Raw genomic sequence first — 27,537 nt, forward strand, 5'->3', positions numbered from 1 at the left:
ACCTCTATTCTTACAGGACTGTCCATGAATATTTAAAACAAGTCAAGCATAGTCATACCCCATAAAAATATAGGCATGATTGGCCAGAAAAAATCTTTCACCATTTGAGAGCATAGATCATTATTACCTCCATAGTTCTTAATAAAATTGTGCACACACAGGCACAAAAGACTTTTTGATGAATTTGAATGCAGCTCCTGTTCTCCAGTATATTCTTATTTATTCAAAAATATTAAGCAGCTACAAAAAATAATATGCTGTGATGTGAGGCTACAAAGATTTTGAATAAGACATGACTCCAGCCCTTGAACTTGTATTTAAGTTAGGGGGGTATGCATGCATGTTGTCTTTACCACACTTAGTACCTGATATGTAGTATATGTTTGTTTATTATTGGCCTTCCCCCACTAGCATAAAAGCTTTCAGGGCAGTTTTGTCTTATTCACAGATGTATTCCCAGCCCATAAAATAATTTCTAGCACCATGGTGGGCATTTAATAAATACTTTCTAGATAGATAGATACAACCAATACAAGGGAATTTTGTATTATGGATTGGGCCTTCAAAGGTAGGTGGGATATTTGCAGAAGATAGGGATGAGGGATTTCCAGGCTGAGGGAATGGTAATGGCAAAGACAGGTGATAAAATTAATGTTTATATAATAGCAAATTGTGAAGTAAGTTAGGTCTGTGAGGTGGTGAAAAAGCTGGAAGACAGGACAACTAAGTCATTGAACTTGAATGTCTGCTTTTTAAGAATCCTAGGCTTTATCCTGTTAGCCAAGTGGCTTTCGAGTAGGAAAGAGTCAAAGAGGAGCTTTAAAATTAATCAGGCAGGCCACGCTCAAGTTTACTTATCTCAAAAAGAAAAGTTTTTCTCTGATCTATGCATGTCCAATTCCTAATAAGAGCCGAGTTTTTACTACCTGTAGATACATACTAACCAATTTACATGCATTTAGCTCATTTAATCCTCTTAATCTTTTGAGATAAACGTATCCCCAGTCTAGAAAAAAGAAATCAGCTCTGGAGTGAGTTACAACAACAGTGCATTGTGGGAAAGAACACAGGTTCAGGGCACAGCAGAAACTTTCAGCAAATGATCCCTTTATTGTACAGGAGAGTCCAGAAGGGGCAAATCTCTTTGTCATTTACATAGCACAAAGAATCCAAAACATCGGGGGAAGAAGTCCCATCATGCCAGTTTCCCAGGGTTGCTGAAAACTACTCCGTGTCATACCCCACTTCCCGCCAGAAAAGACAAATTATGCTGTGTGATTTTTTATCTTCCTTTTCTGATAAGCATCTGGGACTGCTTGTTCCTGGTTTAAGGTTTGGTAGGTCCTTTGCAGTAGTCTCCCTCAGGTTGTGGAATGGTACAGAATAGAAAAAGATGAGAGGGTAGCTGAAGGCAGGAGGATGACCTCTTAATGTGTTCCGGACTTCCCCAGACAAGGAGGTGTGGGGGTAGTTGACATTTGGGCAATGGTTGCTTAACTGATGGCTGTGACTTCCCTAACAGGCTCAGCAAGGTAAAGTAATTAGCTCAGGATCAGATATGAGAAAGAAAATGAATTGACAGAAAGGGAACAAAGGACAATGAAGAATTAAAGATGACTGGTTTGTCTAGATGATAAAAACTGTGGTGCCTAAGAAGTAGTAATCCCAAACAGAAGGCTTATGGAACAAAGATGGCTGGGTTTGATTTTGAGCTTGGATGTGTTGAAATTGAATTTCTGACAGGACACCTGGTGGTGAGGCTGAAGTAGGATTGTGTGGGGATTTCCAAAGACCACCACCAAGTTGGAAGATTCACTTAGGAGGACTCACAGGACTCAGAAGTTAGTTGTACATATGACTATGATCTATTGCAAAAGGATTCAAAGCAGAATTAGCAAAGAGAAAAGGTGCATGAGGCAAAGCCCAAAGGAAACCAGGCACAGACTGCTAAGAGTCCTCTTCCAGTGGAATCACAGTTTGTGCTTAATTTCCTCCAAGAACAATGTATGAAATGTTGCCAACCATGGAAGCTCACTAGAGACTCAGTCCCAAGGTTTTTAACTGGAAGTCAGTCATGTAGGCACCCTCTGCCTAGCATGTACCCAAATTTCAGACTTTCAAAAGAGAGCAGTTCAGCATAAGCCTTATCATTTGCACAAAAGGTTTAGGAATAGTGAGCCACTCCACATTTAGGGAATAGTGGGAACCCTCCCAAAATCTAAGTTTTAAGACACCAGCCTTCAAAGTATGGAAGTCTCAGGCTGGGGGTGTTTAACTCTTGTCTGCACAAGAATTTAATGAAGATTCAGCTAAAAATAAAATCTCTTAATTGTAGATGTTAGTGTTACAGTAAACTATAAGTCCTAAGTGCTAAGAATTATTATTCATGGGCTCTATCTGACAATGAAGTGAGTGTAGTATTGGTGACTTAGGAAATCCTGATGCATTATTCTTAAATAGCTTTAGGGCAAGAGTTACAAGGTTAGGGGTTGAGAGAAATTTCTTTTTAGCTAAATACCCTATAAATTTTATTAAATCCAATGGGTACAAATGCCAAAATGTTAACTAATAGCCCCAAAATGGCTTAAGAAATACAGATTTTCCAGCTGAAACAAGAAAAATACATTTTGGCCTAAACCAAAACCTGGAATGTTGGTGTGGGGGAGATGAAGCAATTTCCTGAGTTTTTTTTTTTGTTGTGGAGGGTAAAACAGATGAAAGAAATGGGAAAATAAAATTATCTCGGTAATTTTCCAGGAGACTCAGCCTTAACCATTTCCAAAATGCAATACGAAAAAAAAATATGTATCATTAAAAATTACTACAGGTATACACTAAAACTTTAAGGGAAGGTGTTTAAAGTTAAGGTAATCGAGTATCAAAAAAGCAATGAAAATGGGGCCTGGAACTCTGGATTTCTAACCATAAGCTTTAGGACCATACAAATAGGCTGAACTGACTGGAGATTGCCATGTGTGGCACAGACGAGACTGGGAGAGTTGTATATTTTCTTCTCTAAAACACGCATGCCTTAGAACTTCAGAGACACACATACTAAGAGTTGGGGGGCCCCATCCCCCTGCTTTAAACGTAATCACCAAGAGAATTTTCTCCTTGGTTTACTTCAATACTTGCTTTTAAGCATGTGTAAAAAATTCTACCTTCTGCGTCAGAGTGGGTGGAGAGAGGGTCTGGGATGAGAGCAAATCACTGACTTCCCTCAGGAAGTAAAGTCCACTGGCAGAAGTGCCTAAATTAGCTCTGCCCTCCTTGGCTCTTTCAATGCTTGCTTGTTTCCACAGTCTGGTGGAATCAACTGCCTTAGAAAAAGAGTAACATTCTAGAAAATAGACTTTTCTTCCTAAATTGCCTCATCTTTGAAGGATTTCTTTGCTGAATACCACATCAAAGGTAAGACGGGAATGGGATTGTGTGCTGGGGTTAGTTTTCTATAAAGTTTTGGACAACTGACATTTCTCCCAGCCCGGCCTGCTCACCAGATGGTCGTGCTTTGTTCTCTGCCAGTTGATTTTTCCTCTAGGAAGAAGCAAACTGCCTTACCAACCTGACAGTGGGAAATAATGAGTGCTGTCCTCCTCCTCAGAAAATACACATTTTCATTTTGCTGTCTCTCTCTAATATGTATATTTATTTTACTGAACTATTTTTAAGAAGGTAGCAGACCATGATTTCACTTTTAATACTGCAGCATGTGTCTCCTAAGAACAAGAACAGTTTCCCACAGAACCACAAGACCATCATCACACCCGAGAGATTTAAACATTGGATCACTGTTGCCTATCCTGCAGTCCACATTCAAATTTCTTTAATTGCCCACCCAAAACTATTTTTCTGACCCATGAGCCACTAAAAAAAACAGGCATTGCATTTTGTTGTCATGTCCCCTAGAATATTTACATTTTAGCAAATGCTTTGTAAAGGGAATTCCTAAACCCAGGCTCCCCATCCCATTTTTTTTTTTTTTTTTAATTTACAGAAGTTGTAGGTTTACAGAAAAATCATGCAGAAAATATGGAGTTCCCACACATCAGCCCCCTATTATTAACATCTTGCATTAGTGTAGTACATTTTTACAACTGATGAAAGAATACTATTATAATTGTACTACTAACTATAGTCCATGGTTTACATTAGAATTCCTTGCATGTTGTACTCCCCCATTCCTTTTTATTTATCTAAAGCCAGGAAGTCGCCCAGAGGGCCTGAAGGGTGGGACACAGTTTTTCCTAGGGTGAGGCTTGCAGACATGGGCGATGGTTACTGAGAACAGTTCTAGGGGCAGCCATCCCACAGTGAGGTCAAGTTTTGCAGTTGACTCCTTTCCAATTCCTGTCTGAAATAAACTGGTCATTTTTCAGATGCCATTCAAGCTCGTGGAAGAGATTTCTGCAGTGAGTTTGATATCCCTCACATCACAGTACAGCCATTATTAACTTTTTTTTTCACTCTCCCACAGTTCTGCCTCAATCATAAATACAGAAAAAACATTACAGCCAGGTAGTCTTTACATGTAATTAAGGACATAGCTCAAAGAGGTATGCAGACTTGCCACATGGAGGCAGGCAGCAGGACCCCAGAAAAATTCTCAAAGATGGGACAAAGCACTGCTTGCATTTCTGAGGCTGAGATCACAGAATCTATAAGGAAATAGTCTACTTTTAAAAAAGTTGGCTAAAAAAAATTGACAGTACAAGTGGTTTTATATCACAGAGAATAACAAAGTTTTACAAGCTGAGATAGTTTCTTGTCAACTGAATCAACCTGTGTCTTGGATTTGTCACAGGGATCTTCAGCATCTAAAACAGACGAGGCATCATGCTGAAGAGACAGGGACAGTCCCAACCTTACACTAAACCCCTGGATGGAGGATGGGGATGGATGGTTGTGTTTCACTTCTTCCTGGTGAGAAAATTCCTTTCCCCTTTACAACGGCCTGAATTTCTCTCCTCTCTGGAACAGCCTAACAAGATCACCTTACGAAATTCTTGGTATTTGAGTGGAAAGGCCCAGACCAAGGCCAGCAATTGCCAATAACTGCTGAAGTCAGTGGCCTACGCTGAACCCAGGAGAATGTTGAAAATGTCCCCCTTTAGTGAAAGCAGAAGAGTTCTCATGCAATGCAGTGCCCTACACAACCCCTTAAACGTGGAGAATGCTGCGGTCATGATCTGTCCTGGCTGCGTGGCAACTAGAATTTGGGGATAATTATACTTTTAACCATCCTAGAGGTGGCACCGGGACGTCAGCATGTGTCTCAAAAGTGCTTTGGGTGTCTGTGTATGTATGTATGTATGTGTATATATGTTTATGTATATATATATTTATATATCACTGCTGACAATAGCCCCTTTACTAACAGGAGATAGGGAATTGTCTCTCTGATATGCTTGACGTCTACTTCCCAACCCATAACTTACGGTTATGAAGAATTAGGCCTAATCCCTATTTCTGATATGTCTGGAAAGGGAGAGAAGGATGTAAATTCTGAAACTGGAGCTTGATGTTTCTCCTTTACCCATTAGCAACTATTAACTTCTTCTTGGGATTGTTAGCTGAGAAGCGGTGATCTAAGTTATCAGCATGCCCATTCTAGAATGTTGGTGATTCCCATGGCAAATGTGGCCTAAACAACCCTGCAGAGTGGCACCAGCTCTACAATCCTTATTGTTCCCAAATAATTTCCATTATCTCTGAAATGTACTCACACAAACATCCTTTCCCTCCGGAATCTCCTCAGCTCTACAATAAGAGTAAGGGGAGTACAGGCCCTGTACTAACCATCCTACAGTCCACAATGTGCATAACTAAGAACTCTGTAAAATGGGTAGGAAATCATGTATCCTCCTTAATGAGAGCAGGGAAAATGGGACAGAGGTTTTCAGCCAGGATTTATGTAATAAACACTGCTAACCAGAAGACAATTGGTTAAACATTAGCCTTATTACCAGAGAATGTGGAATCTTTTTTTTTTTTTTTCCCTCAACAAATGTTACTAATGAGAAACTAAGGCTGTCTTAAGTTTGAAAGCCCTTTCTGTGGCAGGATGACCTCCCCAAATCATGGAGTTTGAAAAACTGGCACTGTTGGTGAGGAGGAGCCTCTAGTTGTCCCACCTTTCCCCCCCCCCCCCCGATAATCCCAATTAATACACAATGTCCCATGTTTTTGGTAAGATGCTGATTATAAAAACACAAAAAATACACCAGCTCCTCAAAATGTTAATAATGAACTCAGGGGTTATTTGCCCACAGTAGTCATGTAGATATTCAGGTGATACACTTTTGTTTCTGGATGAGAAACAAGTGTACTCTTCTATCACATATGAGCTTCTGAAAAGATGAGTGAAAAATCCAATAACTAAATATTCTTCTGGAGCCCCCTACTTTAAAAAGGATTCATTTTAGGGAAGTTACTGGTTACCCAGTAAGTTGGGCATTTTTTGTTTTTAGTACAGAAGTTGTAGAGGTTTTTACAGAAAAAGCATGCAGGCCTGTAAGTTACTTTTCATAAATTCAGACTTTCACATAACAGTGTTGTTTTAAGCAAGGTATACTGGGCCATAGTTTTCCTCTGATTTTGTAATATTGAATGGGAATGAGCAGGGCAATCAGTTCTTCTTGTTTTACACATCCTCCAAAACCTCCTGAGAACCAGTGGATTAAAATTTAAAATCCCTTCTTAAAATATATTTCCATGTAGGAAAGAACACTACATGGACAAAGATGCTGATTCCATCTGTTTTCCCAGCAACTCCTATTGACAGAGGGAAGGATAAAAGGAACTTTTGTTCAGGTAGATCCTAGAAGATGCATGTGGTAGTAACCACCCATAGGTATTCTAAGCTATTCAATTACTGTATTGATCTCCCATTAGAAGGTGTAATTATCCACTTCAGCTAACCTGAGAATTTTTTTTTTTTTTTTTTTTTTACCAGTAAGGCTTTGAACTGAAGATATTACGTAATAACTTTGAAGCTACCAAGTTGGGTAACTGTGCCCTTCATGGAGATGGGAGAAGGCTCTTAGTCTGGAGACCGCCTCCTGAATAGGGATTAGAACCCCTCTTTGTTAGGGACACTGGCTTGGGCCATTTCCCATTTTTCTTGAGACCTAGAAGCACATTAAAGAGCACACTTGGTTAGGTCTTACTAACAGTAGAGAGGCTAGGAGCCTCTACAGACTAATTTTTGGAAAAGCCTTCATGGGAAATTATGATTTTCCTCAAAGATGGGAAGGTTAGCGCTCTGTTTCCCATTAATTACTCAACAGGAATCCCCAGAAGTAGGGAAAGGGTGAATGCAGTCTTTTATGATTGTTATGAGATCACCAATTTGAAATGATACCTTTGTGGGAGTAAGTCCATGCATATTACAAAAGTGTGTGTAGAAAATATGGTAGATTTCCCCAGGAATGGGAAAACATAGTTGCAGCCAGTATTAGCCATCCTACCTTCCCCAATGAGAGAATTGAGACACTAGTATATGGGAGGGGGGTGAGTGAGGGTATTGTGGAGGGTGTGATAGGAAGAAAAACAGGAAAAAAATGGCAGATGGATGTAATTTCAGGAAAAAAGCTAGCACATAGAATTTATGTCAAAAATCAAGAGTGGTTAGTGTTACCTTTTATCCTTCAACTTTCCTTTTGGGAGATACCTAAAAACATTCTCATGAGCAGGAATGGAAGATCTCCACCATTCATTTCTTCCTTCAGTATTTGAGTGCCAATACCTATGTGGCTCTGCACTCAATTTTGAGTATAAAGACAGATATGGCTCAAACTCTGCCATCAAGGAACTCAAAGAATATTGGGAAAGATAGACTGTGAACAGTAATAGGTGCCAGGTGCTCCTCAAGCAGGGGAGGGCAGTAGTCAGAGAAGGTATCTGGGAAGGGGTGAGCTCTAAGACCTTGATGTATAACTAAAGAGAAGCTAACAAACTACATGTGTATGGCCCCAATGGTATGGGTAAAGACAAAATGTTTTCTGCCAATTTTAAGAACTATATAGTATGGCTGCCTTTTAGTTCTTCAAACAGACCAAACTAATTTCTTCAGGGTCTAGGCACATGTTATTCCCTCAATCCAGAAACCTCAAATCCTTCCCTACCTACCTTGTTGTCCTCCTCCCCCCCCCCCACCCCACCCCACACACACTTTGAATGGCTAAATTCTACTCAGATATTAGGTTTTGGCTTAAATGTTTTTTTCCTCCAAAAAATTGTGTCTTTCCACCCCCAAGTCTAAATTAAATCCTTCTGTTGTAATCTTCTGTATGTTTCCTGTCTTGCACTTCATAACTATGTATCTAACTATGATTATTGATTTTCTGTATTCAACCTCACTAGAATGAATATTTCCATTAAAACAAGGACCATGTCTGATTTGCAAACCTCTGTATGTTTACTACTGTAAGGCCAGACCCTAGTACACAACCTGGAACACAGCAGGCTCTCTATATTTATTAAACTTGGTGGATGGATGGATGGATAGATTTATGGATGAACTGACTGACGAATATATTTATGAATAAAGTAAGAAAGCAGTAATAATGAAATTGGGGAGATAGGCGGGGCTTTGTATGGCATGCTAAGAACATCGATTTTTATCTTGAGGCTACAAGGAGCTAATGAAAAAATTTAAGCAGGAGAGTGATGAAATCAGATTTACATTTCAGAAAAGTACCTCTGGCTACAAGGTGGATAATGGTTTGTCAGGCATATGCTTGGAAGCAGGAAAATCTGTTGGAGGGATGTTGTAATAACCCAGGTAAGAAAATGAGAAGACCCTAAATTAAGGCAGTGGCAATGGGGATGGATGGAGAGAAAACGCAGATCTGATCAGTATATTGTTAAGACTTGGAGAGTGATTAAATATCAGGGTGAGAGAAGGAGTCAAGGAGTCCAGAGTTGTTGCCTTGGGAACTTGGAGAATGGTGAACACCGTTCATTGAGCTGGAAGACACAGGGAAGAGGGAGAGAAAATTTGGAAATGGGATGGAAGGTTTAATTTTCGATAACCTGAATTTGAGAGACTTGAAACATAACTAATAAAGTATCCAGCATAGTTTATGTCCATCTGGAGCTCAGAATCTGCACAGTGAAATTTATGAGTCATTAGCATATGAACTATAGGGCAAGGTGGAGAAAATCACCAAAGACAGGAGAAGGTATGAGAAAAATAAAACCCTGGAGAAATCAATGTTTAGAGGATGGGTGAAGGGAGAGGAGCCCATAGGGGACACTGAGAAGCAGAGAAGAGGCAATCCAGAGCATACTGTCACAGAAGTCACGGCAGGAATTTCTAGATCTGATGAGCAGATGCTGCTGAGAGATTAAGTATAATAGAAATGACAAAGGACTACTGGTTAAGCAATAAGGAACTCTGAAAACCTTGATAGCTGTTTCACTGCAGTGGTGGGGGCTGAAGTCAGAATGGTGGTGGGATGAGAGGAAGTGGAGATACCTAAGAGACTATTGTTTAAAGAATCTTGTCTGTGAAGGTCAAGAAGAGCTAGGGTGATATTAAAGGGGACCTAGGGTAGAAGGAAGTTTTTTTGTTATTAAGCAAAAGTAATTTCTGACAAAGTTTGTATTCAAAAGAAGCCTCTGTGGCTGATACAGCTTCCCTTCCCAAGATGAGTGCTCTAATTAGAATGATCTGGTGAGAGTTCCTACTGGGAGTTGGGGGAGGACTTTTTAACCTGTTCTTACAAGGTTCAACCCAATTAACTGTTCTTAAAGATAAAGCTAATGATGGAGTTGAAGAATTTCTAGGGGCTCTTTCAATTTGGGGTGAGCAATTTATTGTCTGATGTAGACTCTGGTGACAGGACTGAAACCCAACAAGCTTGGCCCAAGGCATGGGATGAAGTAGTATAATATAGCCATATCTAGTCTGCTTAGTTAACTAAGGGAAAACCTAGACCTTGGGAGAAAGACTTTTAATACCTTTATGTGAAAACAGAAGCAAAGTTGGAAGTTTGTGAGTTAAAGTGGGGGAGTGGAGATAAACCCAAAGGCACTGCCCTTGACCTTTTATTATTATTATTAGATCAGTTTTGGGTTAACAGAATAATCATGCATAAAATATAAGATTCCTACACACCACCCCAACAACAGCTTGCATTGGTGTGAAACATGTTACAACTGATGATAGCACATTTTTGTAACTGTGCAACTGAAGTCCATGGTTTAACTTCAGACCGTGCCCTTGGCCTTCTTGATAAACACAGTGGAAGACACAAACCCAGTTATCAGAGACAAGTCATATCCATTCACTATTGCTAAGATGAGATATCAGCAACAGACCAAGAGAAAAGGTTTCAAACTGAGCACCAGTAGCTACCCAAATTCAGGCATTCAAGAACGGAGGTCAGCATCCTGCAGGTCCCAGCACAAAACCCAGGTCCCCAGAAAGAGGAAGGCTGTTTTACAGAAGACAGATCATTTTAGTATTCCTTGCTCAGAGATCACTTTTTTTGAGAGTACAACTGAAACAAGTCTAGATCATTTGCGATTTCTGTATATTATCTAGCCAGATTTCCTGATAGAAGCACCTTTGAGGAAATGTAGTTATGAACTGCCTGAAAGGGGGCCTGATAAAATATTTTTTGAATATATAACTGGAGTGTACATAGTGTTATTCGGTCTAAATAAGGAACGTTTTGTACCTTCCATCAAATTAGAATGGGAAAAAACATATTAAGGGACTTCCTCCTCACTCCCATCTTTTGCAACCTCTGAGCACCACTGATTCTTAGTCCCTTGCCTCCAGACAAGATATAGTGAATCTGAAAAATGTCTAGCAATAAAGATGAAAATGAGGAGAAGGTCTTGATGATTCTTTAGTAGATTGTAGCTGAGGTAAGGCGACATCTAAGAGGAATCAGGTACCAATCATAAGAGAAACTGAAAAGAAAAAGTAGGCTTGGCATAAGGGAAGGATGAGTTTAGCTTTGGATGAGTTGAGCCTGAGTTAGAAAGACACGGTAATCAGTTGTGTCTGATACTCTTGAGAAAGCAGAATGTAACAAGATAACAAAATCATAGCTAATGGTCTGAGTATTAACTGCCAAGCATTCAGTATTTTACTGGTATTTTCTGTCTTCACAGCCCTATGGGATAGTTAACATTTTTATTATCCTCTGTGAAGTTAAGAAGCTTGCCCAAGGTCACACAGCTAGTAGAAGGCAGAGCCAGGATTCAGTCCAAGGCAGACAGATTACAGAACCTATACCCCAACTACTATGCTGAGGACATATGTGAGAGTAACCAAAACCCTGAGTGAACCATTGTCAGGGCGCAGGTATAAAGGCAGAGGAATGCAGAACCATGGGGTAAAACAATGACCAGGTGGACAGAGAAAAGGGAATCAGTGAAAGGGAACCAGGGAATCCCGTGGTTCTTAAGCAATGGGCATGGCCAGGCTGAAAGCAAAGTAGTCATGAAAAACAAAGGCCACTGGAAAAAGAAAAGGAAAAGGAGAAACTAGGAAGCCCCTGGTGTGGACAAATGCTCTTCTCTCACAAACGTAACTAGACTTAGCTGTTTTTAACATATGCCATTGTAACAGAATATAGTAGTTTTTGGTCTGGAGTCAGATTGGGTTCAAATCTCAGCTCCAGCATCCACAGCTTAAGCAAATTACTTTATCTTTCTCAACCTCAATTTCCTAACCTATAGTACAGTAAGTACACATTCTTGGTAGTCTTTTAATGAGAATTAAAGGAGATACTCATGTAAAATGCTTAGCCATTCCAAAAGGAATGACTCCCCCATAGAATATAAAACGTATAATGAGGAGCCAGTAAAGCAAACTGGTCAATACTAGTGAGCTGAGGGAATCATAATTTCTGGCAGTTGTAAACCATCTGACTTTAACTCTATGGTCTACTTTGATTTAGGTAAATGTGTTTCTAATGGGGATGACCAAAAATTTTGCCATTTTATTTGTGGTTTTTCAAGAAGAGTTTGAAGGCACCTCAGAGCAAACTGGCTGGATTGGATCCATCATGTCATCACTTCGTTTTTCTGCAGGTACAAAGCCAGCACAATAAGCTTGCTGTCCAGGGAAAAGGACCAAGGGCAATTCCCAGATGATTTCTCTGTCAGTCATGTGAGACTGAAGCACTGCTAAAATTCAGGTTCATTTGTAAATGTGTAAAGCTGAGAAAGAACTTGCAATGTTTAGCCTCTAAACTAAGTTGGGAAAATCAGGGTTCAAAGTAAGTTGAAGAATCAAACTTCTTCATGCCTTCTGAGTTTCTTTCTACTGTCCAGTGATGCCTTGCTAGATTTAGTAAGCCAGGCCCTCAAATGGAAGTCAGTCCATGAAGTTCCAGTTACCCTCAAAGCAAAATATAGAACCAACTGCTCTCCTTTTAGTTTTGAGTTGTAACATGGTGGAGCAGATTAATGGATTCATCCTTGTTCTTGTCAGATGCCACTAGGTGCAGTCTCATTTTGTGGAGATTTTATAATGCATTTTCAATAAGCTCCGCCCTCCAAACCTGCTTATTTACAATCCTCTTTTCCTTAAGTCTTCATCCAAAAAGCAAAATAGTGTGGAACTGGGGATACTGACAAACCCAATAAGATATCTTTTTGAAAGGATAACAAAATTCCAAAGTATGGTCCTCTTGTTTTCCTTCAGTCTATCACTGAAACCCCACATCAGAGGATAAGTGATGGCAGAGCACATTTACCTAGTATTTGCCCTTCTCTTCCTAAGGTCCCTTGGTTACCACGACTTGTGAAATACTTGGAGAGAAAACTACATCCATTCTTGGGGCTTTCCTTGTTACTGGTGGATATGTGATCAGCAGCTGGGCTACAAGCATTCCCTTTCTTTGTGTAACTATGGGACTTTTACCCGGTGAGTTCAATGTAAAAATTAGACTATAAAATGGAGCTAAGAACCTTTCCTTTTAAGGCACACTTATATTATCTTGTGTTCAGGAGAGTATCTTGTATTGGTACACCAATTAATGTGAAAGTGATTTCAAGCTACTACCTTTCTGCTTCTCTTAGGTGTGGGTTCTGCTTTCCTGTACCAAGTAGCTGCTGTGGTAACCACCAAATATTTTAAAAAACGACTGGCTCTTTCTACAGCTATTGCCCGCTCTGGCATGGGACTGACATTTGTGTTGGCACCTTTTACAAAATTCCTGATAGATCTGTATGATTGGCCAGGTAAGTCATTCTGAGTTCCTGAACTATCAACTCTGCAAGATATAATGTTCAGCCCACTCCCATTAGTTACTGGGAAATGATGACTTCTAGATCAACCAATTTCACAAGGTACTGCCCCAGAGGAAACAAGCATAACTTCTAAAGTCAACAAGCTCCACTTCCTTGAAGAATACACAGCAGAAGTCTTAAAACTACTTGCAGGCTTTGCCAGCTAACACGAGCCTCAGAGATCACCACGTGATTCAATGCCTAAGGAGATGGAAGACACTCTGTATAGCTGGAAAAACATCCTGCAGTGAGCGATACCCCTGGGAAAACAAGGATTCTCCTTTCCTTTTTTCCCCCACCAAAGCACTCACTTTTCAATTTTTTTCTTTAAGAAAATAATCTGCATTAAATTAAAAAATTTAAAAAGCTTCCTCCCCCAGACTTATTAAAATAGACGGGGAGAAGTCTGAGTAAAAAGATTATGTTCCTTAATATTTAGATCCTTTATAGACTGCCAACTATAAAATTTCACAAAAGTATAAAAACTGTTTACCCACAATTTTCTCTGTACCTGGGATAAGAAATGTATTTGAACTAAAGTAACTTTAAATTAGTAAGGAAAAGAACACATATGCCTGTTTCTATCTATATAGCAGTTTTGCAGTCTTTCCTTTCTTAAGTAAAAAAATATCACTAGCTTAATAGTGAATGGGGGTAGGTAAGAAATCTGTAAGACAAGAGCAGAACTAACCGATCATTCTATCACTAGAAGCAGCATACACAAGTCACAGCTCTCGTCAGGACATGCTGGAATCAAGCAATTACTCAGCTTCAAAGGCAAGATCAGCATCTGTCTTCTTTCAAGGCATTTAAAAAATAACATGGGATATAAGTCCGTCTCCTCTTCTAAGGCAGTTTCCAAATAACTCACATTATCTACTTCTGTACTTTCTATACTCGGTTTATCTCTTACTTCAGACTTAAAATCTACATTTAAAACATTCACTGTAAAATTTGAAGGATCTCCTCTCCAAACCATTTTTTTTTTTACTTTAGCAAAATACCACTCTTTTCATCCCATCTATTCATGCAGCAACTTTTGATTTTCTATCTCCAAAAGATTCCCTGTATCCAAAGGATACAGCAGTGTATATGGCTAATAATTAAGTAAACAGACTTAAATGTTTTCAGTTAAACCAGGGGACAAGGTAGTGTTTTCAAGAATTATTGTACTGTGACTATGAATTTTTAGTAATGGGGCTTCTTCTGAGCCCATAAATACAGTACTGTGAACTGAGGTTATTTTTAACTTTGCAATTCCTCTCTCCTATATAGGTGCCCTTATATTATTTGGAGCTCTCACAATGAATTTGGTGCCTTCAAGTATGCTCCTGAGACCCATCCATACCAAAAATGAGAGTAATTCTGACATTAAAGATGAAGATAGCAGTTTGTCTGCAAGTAGTCCCAAGGCAGTGTGCAGGACAGAAACATCACACTGCAATAAGACCCAGGAGTCTTTCAACAGGGACAAAACTATGCAGAGGGCTGGACAACTAAGTACAAGTTTAACAGTTTTAGAAAATCAAAGCAAAGAGCACAATGGGCCTTCGAGGAACAGACTGCTCCTAATAAGCAACAAACAAAATTATGAGAAAAAGTCTACTTTGTGGAACTGCAAACTCTCTGATATTTCTCTCTTTAAGAACCCTTTCTTCTATATATATACCTGGTCTTTTCTCCTCAGTCAGTTAGCATATTTCATCCCCACTTTTCACCTGGTAGCTAGAGCCAAGACACTGGGGATTGATGTCATGGATGCCTCCTACCTAGTTTCTGCAGCTGGTAAGAAAGCCTAATTCACCCTTATACCCAAAAGGAAAAATGGACTTAGTTTTTAAAGTTTATTAACGTTTTATTAAAAAGCTGAAATTAAAAAAAAAGAGAAAGAAAAAAAGAAAAAGAACTGTGTGTAGGAGGGCCGGGAAAAGCAATTTTTTTGAAGCTGGAGAAGTACAAACGTAGTTTCCGTGCCTGGGTCTGTCAATGCACCTTGCACTCAGGCTCCCCCTACTGGACAATAGGCCCTAAACCAAGTCTTAATTATCTTCATGTATCAGTTTCTGATGCAGTTGACATCATTTGTTGGAACAATCATTTCAATTGAGTATTTATAAATGTATTTGGAAACAGAATACTCGATCCATAAGAAATATGGGTTCTTTCAACTGATAAAATGGAGACTCAGAGAAATAAAAAGGGACATCAAGGTGGAATTGGTTAGCTCTAGTTATAATTGTCAGTTGCCCAACACCAACTTTTCTCTTGCTACTTTCTTTAAAGTACCAAATTTACCAAGCCCATGTTTGCCCCCTTAGAAAACTGACTACACTCCCTTTTGACTGTTACAATGGCAAAGATATTCCACTTGGTCAATGCTTATGTGCACAAAAGCGAAGAGATACATGACTAAACTGATGTTTTCACTAAATTGTTTGGTAGTATTCATTTAGGTTAAATTAGGGCTATACAAAGGGACTAAAGAACATAAAGCCTAGGAAATAAATGAAAATATAGATTTGGTAGTATGTATTTTTTTAACCTTTTTATTATAGTAACAAATATACAACTCAGAGTTTCCCACTTGAATCACTTTCAAGAGTACAACTCCTTGGTATTGATTACATTCATGGTGGTATACAGTTTTTAGTCCTTTTTTTGAGGCGCAATCTATATGTTTCAACCACAGAAGAAAATAAATCAAGTGCAGCTCAATCTACTCTTGGTGAAAGTATCTCAGTACTTAACTGCTATATTTGCCTATAAAAGGATAATGGGACCCTTATCCCTGACTATCTACCCACGACCTTCCTCCATCCCAGCCTAGAGGCTGCTTTGCGACTGCGGGACGCAGCTGACGCGCGCTAATCGGCTTCCCTGTGTCGCCCTGGCTAGGGAGCCATGCAACGGCGGCGACTGTGAAGAGAAGCCCACAAGCAAGGTAAAGAGTTAACAGAGTTGGAGGCAACCTTGCTGAAGATGAAGAATATAGAATATTAGAGGAGAGTGTTTTTTTCTTTTTCTTTTCAAAAACCTTGATTGTTTGCTGACTTTCCTCTAGTAATCACTCTTTGATTGCGTCTGCTTGCTTCATCAGAAATGTTTTTTACAATCTCAAGAAAAAATATGTCCCAGAAATTGAGTTTGCTGTTGGTTGTATTTGGACTCATTTGGGGATTGATGTTATTGCACTATACTTTTCAACAACCAAGACATCAAAGCAGTGTTAAGTTACGTGAACAAATACTAGATTTAAGCAAAAGATATGTTAAAGCTCTAGCAGAGGAAAATAAGAACACCATGGATGTCGAGAATGGTGCTTCTATGGCTGGATATGCGGACCTGAAAAGAACAATTGCTGTCCTTTTGGATGACACTTTACAACGCTTAGTGAAGCTGGAGAACAAGGTTGACTACATTGTTGTGAATGGCTCAGCAACCAACACTACCAATGGTGCTAGTGGGAATTTGGTGCCAGTAACCACAAATAAAGTAATAAATGCCTCAGGCAGCATTAGATAGCAGTTGAAGATCACCCGGTGCTGCTACATCCACCATGGATTATATCCTATGGCAGAAAAGCTTTTTAATTGCTGGTTAGGACAGAGTGTTATTTATAATAAAAGCTCTAAGCATTTTTAAGGAGTGTACTGGATTCATGGAACTCTAATTTTGTATATAAAATTTTAAAAGTTATTAGTTTGTTTTCAGGCAAGTCTATCCAATGCTGTACTATATCTTAAAGGGAATTCAGTAACATGGTTGATGTAGTAAGCAGGTAGGTTATGTTTGTATAAACCTTTTTTTGTGTTTGAGTTCAAGCTGAAACAGAAACACTGAAAGACATGGGTTCATTTCTATAACATATTTAAGTATAAAATGTTTTTCAGACAAGTGGAGAATATTGTTGTTAAATCATTCTGTCATTTGTTCTCAATAGATGTAGCTATTAGACTAATGCTATTAGAAAATGTGCTTACTTCCTGTACTATATTTTGTTACTCAGATTATGAGCAGAGAAAGGAAGAATAATGCTGAAAATAATGTTTTGAAATCATGACCCAAAGAATGTTGTCATTTGCACTACCTTTCAAAATAACTGAAGGTTAATTATTGTATATTTTTAAAAACTACATTTATAAGAGTATAATCTTAAAATGGGTAGCAGCCACTGTCCATGACCTATTCTAAATCCGGGTAATTTAATTAACAACATTAAAATTATAATCTCTACTCTCATACATAACTTTTTCTTGTACAAGTTCTAAGGAATAAAAGCTATTTTTATGAGATTAAAAATAAGTAAAGACTTTTCACATACATGAATTTTAATTTAAAAGTTTAATCCCGTGACTGTCTGTGCTATAAGGAAAGCACATTATTTCCATGTTTGGGTAATTTTGGCTTTTATTATGTTGGAGGGAGGTGAATTGAGATATTTCAGAGACTGGGACTCTTGAGAACTTTAGCCAGATGTATATAATAAAGATATTTGTGCTGCATTAAAAAAAAAAAAAAAAAGGATAATGGGTAAGAAAGTTCTATTATCAAGAAATTGAGTGGAAAATGTAGTTCTTAGGTCTTATTCAAGTTACACCACAGTTCCAGTGGTCAAAATATGACCTACCATTTCCAGATTTCCCATGTATTTTCAAATTAAATACAATAACCTTTGGAGGGCTTAGTTACTAAAACCACATATGCAATTACAAGAAAGAATCCCAACATCTGTTGTTTTTTTTTCCCAACATATGACTTTATTATGTATACTTCAATCTTCAACCTTACAACTTCCCAGGACACTGACCTGATGGTCTAATAAAGGCCTTCTGAGCCCAGGGTCCTTCGTAACCACAGATTCCATTTGGTGGGATGTTTTCTCTAAACACAATCAGAAAAAAACATCTAATAATTTGATGGGTCTTCTCCCTAACTCTGGAGGAGCCTTTTCAGTGTTCCATTAGATATGTGTGGAATAGGTTAAGTAAATGACAGATGCTACTGACAGATGAATGAAAACAAGTTTTTTTCTCATGTCCTAGACTAAGGATGTGGTCATATTACTTATGTAGTCACATTTTTCAAAGGGGTCAGGAAAATGGAATTAGGATTTCATAAGACCTTCTTCAATATTGTTCCAGGTATCACTGAGGCAGTAAGTCAGATAATCTCTGGATGGGTTGCTGATCAAGACTGGATCAAGAAATATCATTACCACAAGTCTTACCTCATCCTCTGCGGCATCACTAACCTGCTTGCTCCTTTAGCCACCACATTTCCACTACTTATGACCTACTCCATCTTCTTTGCCATTTTCTCTGGTGGTTACCTTGCATTGATACTTCCTGTACTGGTGAGTAGACACACTCATTAACATTGTTAAAACATTTAGCAAAAGCAAGTAACAGTAATAATCTCCCCAAAAGAGAATACACATTTTCTAGCAATATGGATTTTTGTTTGTTTTTTAATCATACCCAAGGCCTCAGAAACCTTGTAGCTATATCCTATACAGTTATTCATCTTATCTTGGGAAGAAGGCTACTAGGAATAGTGAGATAACTATCCCTATTGGTAAGGAAAGAAATGAAAACAAAAAGGGATCAGCAGTATTCCCCATGTTGCTTATCAGCCTCCCAGAAAGTAAAGCTTGTGTTTACTCCTCCCCTTCAGTTCCAGAAATTTCTCTGGCTCCTTCTAAGACACAATTTTGAAGAGTTCCCTGAGAGAAAGAGTTGTTTCCTGACCAGCATGGCTACTCTTTTGCAGAGGTTATTTACTTGGTCCTGTCTATTTTGATATTTGTTATTAAAAAACAAACAAACAAAAAACCTCTTCTCCCATTTTTACCTCAAATTGACTTACATTCCCAGAGCCAAATGGGACCAAAATACTATTACAAATACTCCCAATTAGATCCCATGGGTTCTTGGAACCAGGTCCCCAAGGCTTTCTGGAGCAAAATCTCTGGAAAACTTCTGTTAACCTAAGTGCTGCAGGATACTATAGGAGGCTTAAGCAAAACTCAAGCTTTATACAGCTGAAATCAATTCCATGTGATATTTGATACCTTACAAAACAATTGTTGGGACTCAGCTTTAGATCCAAGAATACCACTGTCAGCTCTATGGGAATACCATTTCCTAACAGAGAACAGAAGCATGGTTTGGGGGCAAGGGGGAGAGTATCCCTGCACCACCTAAAAGATTAAATAAACAACCAAAAACCAATTGTTTCATTACTAATAAATAGTAACACTGCCTGCCTAGCAAAGTTACTGTTCCCTATTTGGCCTCGACTCTCTATCATTGGGACAAGAGGTCATTCAAATCACCTCAGAAGTCAATTATTCACAGTATAGGAGAACCCAAGCAGTATTTGTCCCTTTGTAGGCACAGGTCTCTACAGAACTTCAACCTTAAAACTAACACTGAATTCTAATCTCTACAGGTTGATATGTCTGGGAATTCTGAAGTACACAGGTTTTTGGGACTTGCTGGTTTCTTTGCTGGGATGGCTGTCCTTTCCGGACCACCTATAGCAGGTAACAGTCATATTTCTAAGCAAACTTGTATAACAACGAAAGAAAACACCGATCCATAATTAATGGTAACATATAATGACAATACCAGGTTGAAGAAACTAATGCTATTTCTGCCTGTTCTATACCTACTCTAACTCCATCGCTAACACAGGAGAATATGTTTGGGGGTTAACTTAATGGACGTGTTCTAAGCAGATTCTTATATTCTCTTGGGAGTCTTAGAGGCGAGATTGTATATACGTTTATTTGTTTGGAGAGAGAATTCAGAATTTTATCAGATTCTCAAAGAAGAGCCATGATGCTTTAAAAAAAAGATCCACTAGCATCTTTTATCTAAACAGGAGTCACTTCTATAGTGCCTGAGAGCCTGATCCCTCTTCTGATGTGCCTTAAAGCTGTCTAGGGCTTCCCAAAACACTTCTTATTTTCAAAGTCTTATCCGGTCCTTCATATTGTCTGTACCAAGGGCATAATGTTACTTAGCCTAAAGATCAAATGGAGAGGGTATCTGGAGCCCTTGGTAAAATACATTAAATGCAAATAGAGAAGAACTTTTATCTAGAGTTCTGATTACTTAAGTATGTTTAAAGATTGAAGTGTACTTTTACATTTACTTTTCACCTTACTGGACATTTTGTACTTGATGAACATTTAATCCAAGACTATTAAAGAGACTGACTACTCACACAGAAATATACCCAAGAAAGAGACTTAAACATTAGTTTCTTACACACGATAGGGTTCTCATATATTTGAATGTATGAATTATTACAGTACTTCCAATCATCCACAAAAAGAAATTCAGCCTAAAACTCATTTGTGCTTCCTTCAGTCCTAAAGTGAGAAAGGAGAATCTCGATTTGCTCTCCTACCGTTTTTTAGAAACTAAGTTTAATAATGATGGTAGGTTTGCACCTCTCTAAACTCAAGACTTAGAAAAGGCAAATAACAAGAGTATATAACCTAGGATAACAAAAATTATTGCTGGGAGGAAAAAAAGCACAACACTGTCTAAGGTTCAGTTCAGATATACTTATTCAAAAAGAAAAATTTATACAAATATACAACCAGCTCCCTTATTTGCATTTATGAACACACCCCTTATCAGACTGTCTAACTCTTAGTGTACATCTTCATACCTAGAAAGCAGGCTAGAATTTTAAAGTCAAGCCCAGAATTGTTATACAAGGAAGTGGCAAAAGGAGGCCAAATACCATAGGTACCTAACAGAGCTATTCTATGGTTTAGTGTCCCGGCTAGGAAGGTGCAGAAACAGAGCTCACAAACAGTACGCTGAAGCATTTCTACAATCTTGATCCTTCTTCACTGACTGCTCCAATTACATCTTGGAACTTTTCAAGCTTATTAGGTCAAAAGAATAAGGAAGTAACAAATACCAGGTAACAGAGTATCTTATTCGAACGATAAAGGCAAGTAACAAAACTACAACATGTTTTAGAGTTTTATGTACTATATACATTTTTATACATCTTAAAATAAAATGATTAGAGTTCAACAAATGAGTAGACAATGTAAATTTTGTGAAGACCATTACCTGAAGGAAAAAAGCAATCGGTGTGTACATGGGTCTTGAAATCAATTTGATGGGTTGTGATCAACACTTTATTTTTTAAAATGAAAAAGATTACAAAAAAGCAGTTTAGAAAATTGAGTACATCATTTTATTGTGAAATTTTTATCTCTCTCACACACACACCTATGCAATGTAAAATACATATGATGTAAAATATATTTCTTACTGTAAATCAGTAAAAAAAAAAGTTTAAAAGCCTTTTATGTCCCAAAGTCCAGAATATCCTACCATTATATGTGAGGATAAAGAGAGCTAACTCACTGTAAATATTTTTACTCACTAATTCTGAGATTACTTAGGCAATCATAAATTCTCTAAGTTCTATTAAAAATCAAAGGAAATGCTAAGGCTGTTGCTGAAAGTTTAGGTATAGATTTTTAGTCTGGGAGTTGTTCACAGTATCTTAAACAAAACTATGATAATACATCATTTGGTTTTTTTTCTCTGTATCATGACCTCTTGCTGATTACAACATGAGCTGTTTAGAAGCACCTTGTTTAAGGGAGAAATTTCAGGAAGGCCCTTGGCTCCTATTAGTCATTCCTCTGAATTGACAATGAGGACTTCATCAGATCTGTGTTCCTAAATTCTGATTCCAGCACAAATACCAAAAAGCATCAGAAATGTTGATTTACAGATTAACTGAATTCTTTCAACAGGTATGGGCAGTAAAATTATTGTCTTTAGTTTTAACTAAAACAAAAGGCTCACTAGTGATAAAATATTAAATTCCCAACCAAATTTAAGTCTTCAGAACTGTATGTGATTCTCATTTTTTACTTACCTAGATCTCTTATTACCAAATCACAAAAGTTAAAATTCCTATAAAAGATTAAAGGTATTTTTAATTAGGAATCTGGCAAACAGTAACTTTTCACAATAAGCCGCAGTCAAAAAACAATAAGATTGTTATGTGAACAATATTTTCCTCTCTACAGTATAGAAATGAAAAAGTTAACTATCTCTTAAAGGAGAAACACCTTTCTCTTGCTATTACTTGTCAACCTCATACCCATCAAAAATACCATGGTGAAACTGTTAATTTTGCATTAACTTTTTTTTTTAATTATTTATCAAAAAATTAAAAAACAAAAAACAACAAAACATTTTTTGTATTAACTCTTATCTATGATTTTAGAAAAAACAATGACTAAAACAGAAATTCATCCATCTAATCTTGTCTCTCTCCTCGTTAACACAGATAAGTCGTCATCTCAAGAAATGATAGTTCATTCCCTCTGTTCCATTCTCATTTCAGATACAATATTAAGCAAAAATTCTATGTGGCACTTGCTCCACCTTTGACCAACCATATCCTCTACAGTTTTATTGGTCATCTTGGCCTATCTGTTGAGAATTTTTCTATGGCCTGAAATTTTATTTGGAAAACAAACAATTCAACCTTTTTGCCTGCTTATAAACCCATTTTAGAGACTGAAGATGGGTGGAGGACAAATGAAGTGGCAGAACAAAGTTCTCTGTCCTCTGTTAATCCAGAGGAATATATTACACCCTGAAGAGGCAAAAGAAAATAATGCAAATCATTCATTTTTCCACTGATTACTTGCCCTACAAATGACAAAGCCCCACAGAATTTTACTTTGACTCAGTACTCCTAAAATTGATAAACATCTACAAAAATAAATTCCAAATAGTCTTCAATTATGGTTTAAAAAGGAGAGGTGGAATGGCCCTTCCCTCACAAATTTAACACATTTTGCAAAGCCAAGGCATCGAGCGTCAAAATCCTAATCAAGGTGCAACCTTTTAATAAAACTTACAAAACAGAGCTAATACTAAAAGCGTTCCCAGTAAATCCTCCTGTCTTAAAAGGCCCTGGGGTTTAAATCTGCTAAACCACTGTTTCCCAAGACTTTTCGTATCATGACTTATATAGAAAATATTTGCACAGCACACCCAAAATAAAAGGACAAGACTGCTAATGGCCTGCCAGGTACTCCAATGGCCCCAGGGATGAGAAAAGATCAATGTCTTTGAACACCTTGAAAACGTGCCTCTATGCTGCAGCCCAATAGCTGAAAGTCCTTCAACACCAACTATCAGTCACTCACTGAATTCTCAACCATTTATTGAACGAACATCAATGAACTTTGGAATTAAGGGCCTTCTGAGGTGTATTTCAAGTTTTAACAAGATGACCCAAAGTAAATCCTAGTAAAAAGGATTCATAACTCAGCTCAACAATCAAGTTAGAGTATCAGAGGTATGAGTACTTTTCAGGACACGATGTTAAATCCATTTTTAAAGGTTTAACCCATAAAATGATGTTGAATGGTTTAAAAAATTGACATTTTTAAAAAATGAATTTAGAATCCCATATTAAATATCAAACTTGCAAAATTATTATTCTAATCCCTTTTTTTGTTGGCTCTAAGAAAACTGGTTTGCAAATCTATTAAAGGAAGCTGAGCCCATTCTTCTTGTTTTAAATTATCCCAGTAAATATTATTATACATTCCTGCTCAAAACAAGGGTTACAGCCATAGATAAAAGGAAACAATCTGGACAATCAGTTTTAGTGTTGCTAAGAATCAACTGGGTGCCACCCAGGTTAAAGTAGGATCGAAAGGAAGCCCATGAATCTGCATTAATATGTATCTAAGGTGACTTGGATGCAGGTTGTCTGGAGACACTGAGGAAATTGCAGGGGTAATTAGCTTTGTAAGAAGCCTGTATCAGCTGCCGGTGTACTTCTCAGAGTGTTGGCTACATACAGTAATACTCAGCATGGAGTGGACACACCCGACTATGGCTGGTACATAAATCTCATCTCTGATATTCACAATGCTTCGCTATGACTACAAGGAATTGAGTCTTTTGAATGTCAACTCATATGTGTGCTTTCATTTAAAATAGTTAGAATTCAGTGGCTTCTGATCTACCAAAAATAATCGCTAAAAAAAAAAAATACAAACTACAAAACACAAAATATAAATATACTATACACCCAAATACTTTTAGAAGCAATAAACTGTTTAGGGCCAGAAATGCATTTGTATATAGCTTTTTCATACTCTTTCCAAAAAAAAGTAACAGAGGGCTAACAGACCAAAAGATACAGTCTTTTACTTTCAGTGATGGAGAAAAGCTAGTTATTCTAACCAAAAGATGCAGATGTTTCAATGCCAACAAAACTCTCAATTTCTAAGCTTACCTAGCCACTTAGCTTGACTATGACATTTAATACCTTAGGAAGATCATTAATCAATAATCCAATATAGTTCTGTATCCTACATTTTACCTCATATGGCTATTGTAAATAGCATCCCAAAATGAAATATTCAACTGCACACAATTATCCTACTGAATAGCCACTGGATCTTAATTAGGTATAGAATTTAAAAAGAGACTAAAATCACAATTATTAAGTACGAATAGGAGAAACTGACATTTAAAACAAATTATTTCCACTAATTTCTCATGGAAATACATTGAAGCTTCTAAAATATGCTAAATGACTCCCTGCCCTGATAAGAAAGTATATTAAATATATTTTAGTCTTTAATGTTTTAGAAACTACAGTCTGCCGTTAAGTGTGCATGTGTGGGAGGGTAAGAATCTAAAGGCTTAAGAGGAGTTAAAACTACTTTATTTATTTCCTGCGGGATTAAAAAAACAACAGCCCATTTTCCTAGCTTTTGCCTTGTTCTCTTAACATTTGAGTACTACCTCCTTGTCTAAGATGTCCTCCTTTCCCAGAATGTTACTTCTGATACCCCTAAAGCCTTATGATTCACGAGTTATGTATATACTAGCTAAAGGTAAATCTGCTGTACTGGTAGAACTAAGGCTTGAGCAACAAAGAAGAGGAGGTAGTAAATGCCCGGCTTTCCACACTCCCATCCCTTCTAAAAAATTCTACAATAGTTGAGCAATTGGTCACTTATTTCTTAGACATCTACAGGTCAATCACAATCAATATAATACAAAGACTTGTCCAAGTCAGTTTCAGTCCAGTCTCTTGTTTAGTTCCAAGGTCACTGATCAAACAAGGAACTGATAAGAAATAGCAACTTAAAGTTAGCTGAATTTAAGAGGCTATAAAACAATCCATTCATTCACTTATTACATTATGAACAGGAGACAAAGTTATTGAAACAAGACAAAACAAAACAATTAAAATTTTATAGCAGAGCAAGAGAACGAAGAAGACAGGAGAGACAGATATATGCAAGCAGACCAAAAAGAAAGGGCTTACTCTACACATTCAGTGAGACATCATGTTCAAAGATAGAAAGGGAAATGAAAAGACAATAAATGTCAACTCCTTGTGGGCAGATATTTTCATCTATTTTGATTATGGGTATATCCCCAGCACCCAGAACTGTGTTAACATAGAGCACCAATATTTTAAAATAAATAATCAGAAAAAGTCTTAACTTCTGAAGGCTTTTTAGGATAAAAAGTATAAAAATGTGTAAAAGTCATCATGGAAGTTGTAATTGCAAACATGACATGCACACAATACCCTAGAACAGCGGTTCTCAAAATGCTGTCAGTGGACCTTGGATGTTCCTGAGACCTTTTTAGGAAGTCCATGAGATTAAAATTAAGTTTCGCAATAAGACTAAGATGCTATTGCCTTTTTCATAGTATTGACCTTTGCACAAGGATGGGTAAAAAATTGCTGGTGTCTTAGCACAAATCAAGGCCTTGCAGCAAACTGTCCCAACAGTCATATTCTTCACTGCCACATACTTACAGTTAAAAAACAAACATTTCTCTTAAGAAGTTCTAGAATGTGCCACTAGCCAAAAGATTTTGAGGACTCCCAACTCCAGCTTTAAAAAAGTATTTAGATTTCAGTAATTTAATCCACTTGACCAAGTAATCTCTTATGCCCTCAGAGACCTTAAACCTTCATAGCACTAGTCATATGTAGTCATTTATGTAGTTAGTAGCTATTTCCCCACTAAACTATAAGCTCTGTGAGGGCAGGGACCATGACTGCTTTGGCTCACCATTGTCTTCTCAATACCTAGCAAACTGCTCAAATTTGTTCAGTGGGAAAAAAAAAAAAATCAGTTCTCTCATTTTTTTCTTTAGAAAATAGATAGTAGTAATTTGTAATTTTTTCTTTGTAAGAATAGTGGCCTTTTAGTAAAATCCATCCAAGAGTGAAATGGTATGCATCCTCAATTTTCTTCAACTTCCATTATAAGACTGGAGATGAGTTTGGGGTCAACAATGACTTTTCTGCAGGTTTAAATCCCTAACTCAAGCAGAACCGATTCATCTTAATCAATGAAAAACAAAACAGCTAAGAAGCTAGACTAAATTTCTACATGGGTCACAATACAGACTGGTAAACACAGGAGGCCCCTCCCTCTGAGAAGCAGTTCATGGCTGAGGATTACTAATGGAAAGATTTGCTTCACCAACAGAAAATTCTTTCCTCCTAGGCTGGTTATATGATTATACCCAGACGTATACCTGCTCCTTCTACTTCTCTGGTACATGCTATCTACTTTCTTCAGTTTCCTTTTTCTTTGTACCACTGGCTGAGACATGGAAAAACAAAAAGAATCTGACCAGAAAGAAAGAAGACTCCAATCAAGTGAGAGCTTAACAGAAAAAAAATCTAAACTAAGAAGTCTTAGAAACAAAAGTTTGGAAGAAAATATTTTTCTCATTTGTAAAATGAGATGGTAAAGCAGAGAAGTATTTTTTAAAAAAATTTTTAATCACACAGTCTTCCAAGTTCCTTTATGCTTTAACATTCTGAGGAATGTAATCGGTAACAAAAAAAGAGTACTAGCAACTTAAACTAGGCTGTTTGTTGGTATTTAATCAAATTGCTTACATTTTTTATCAGTTGAAGCAGCTACCTAAATATTAAATGAAAATCAGAGTGTACTCTAATAAATTAATCCAAACTCTGAATGTGCCATGGTAACTGACAGTCACTAAAATATATAAAGGTGGAGAAATATTTTTCTGCACTTAAAAGGAATATAAAATATAACCATTGGTTGACTAAAACAAATTCTGGAATCTGAATGAATATTAAAATCTTGTTTAAAGGGTGACAGTGTGATTGTGAAAGCCTTATAGATCACACTCCCTTTATCCAGTGGGATAAAGGGATGGATGAGTAGAAAAATGGGGACAAAAACAAAAT

The 27,537-nt window shown here is 37.5% G+C and overlaps 2 protein-coding genes across 7 annotated transcripts; both read left to right on the forward strand.

Moving 5' to 3' along the window:
* Positions 1-55: 55 nt before the first annotated feature.
* SLC16A4 (solute carrier family 16 member 4) lies at positions 56-27,537 on the forward strand. Of its 6 annotated transcripts, XM_037826426.1 has the most exons (9): positions 56-3,411; positions 4,805-4,923; positions 11,922-12,054; positions 12,749-12,892; positions 13,048-13,209; positions 14,533-15,042; positions 18,399-18,610; positions 19,708-19,801; positions 26,819-27,537. In XM_037826426.1, exons 2-9 carry the CDS (start codon positions 4,837-4,839, stop codon positions 26,983-26,985), a joined length of 1,509 nt encoding a protein of 502 aa, XP_037682354.1. In that variant the 5' UTR covers positions 56-3,411; positions 4,805-4,836; the 3' UTR covers positions 26,986-27,537. The 6 variants fall into 6 exon arrangements, with proteins under 6 accessions (XP_037682354.1, XP_037682359.1, XP_037682355.1 ...); XM_037826431.1 differs by lacking the exon at positions 14,533-15,042; XM_037826427.1 differs by lacking the exon at positions 4,805-4,923.
* On the forward strand, positions 15,057-18,491 carry LOC119526901 (coiled-coil domain-containing protein 126-like). Its single transcript, XM_037826433.1, has 2 exons — positions 15,057-17,362; positions 18,399-18,491. The coding sequence occupies exon 1, from the start codon at positions 16,357-16,359 to the stop codon at positions 16,777-16,779; it is 423 nt and encodes a 140-aa protein (XP_037682361.1). The 5' UTR covers positions 15,057-16,356; the 3' UTR covers positions 16,780-17,362; positions 18,399-18,491.

The sequence above is a fragment of the Choloepus didactylus genome, chromosome 2 (assembly GCF_015220235.1).
Source record: "Choloepus didactylus isolate mChoDid1 chromosome 2, mChoDid1.pri, whole genome shotgun sequence".
NCBI classification, from domain to species: Eukaryota; Metazoa; Chordata; class Mammalia; order Pilosa; family Megalonychidae; genus Choloepus; species Choloepus didactylus.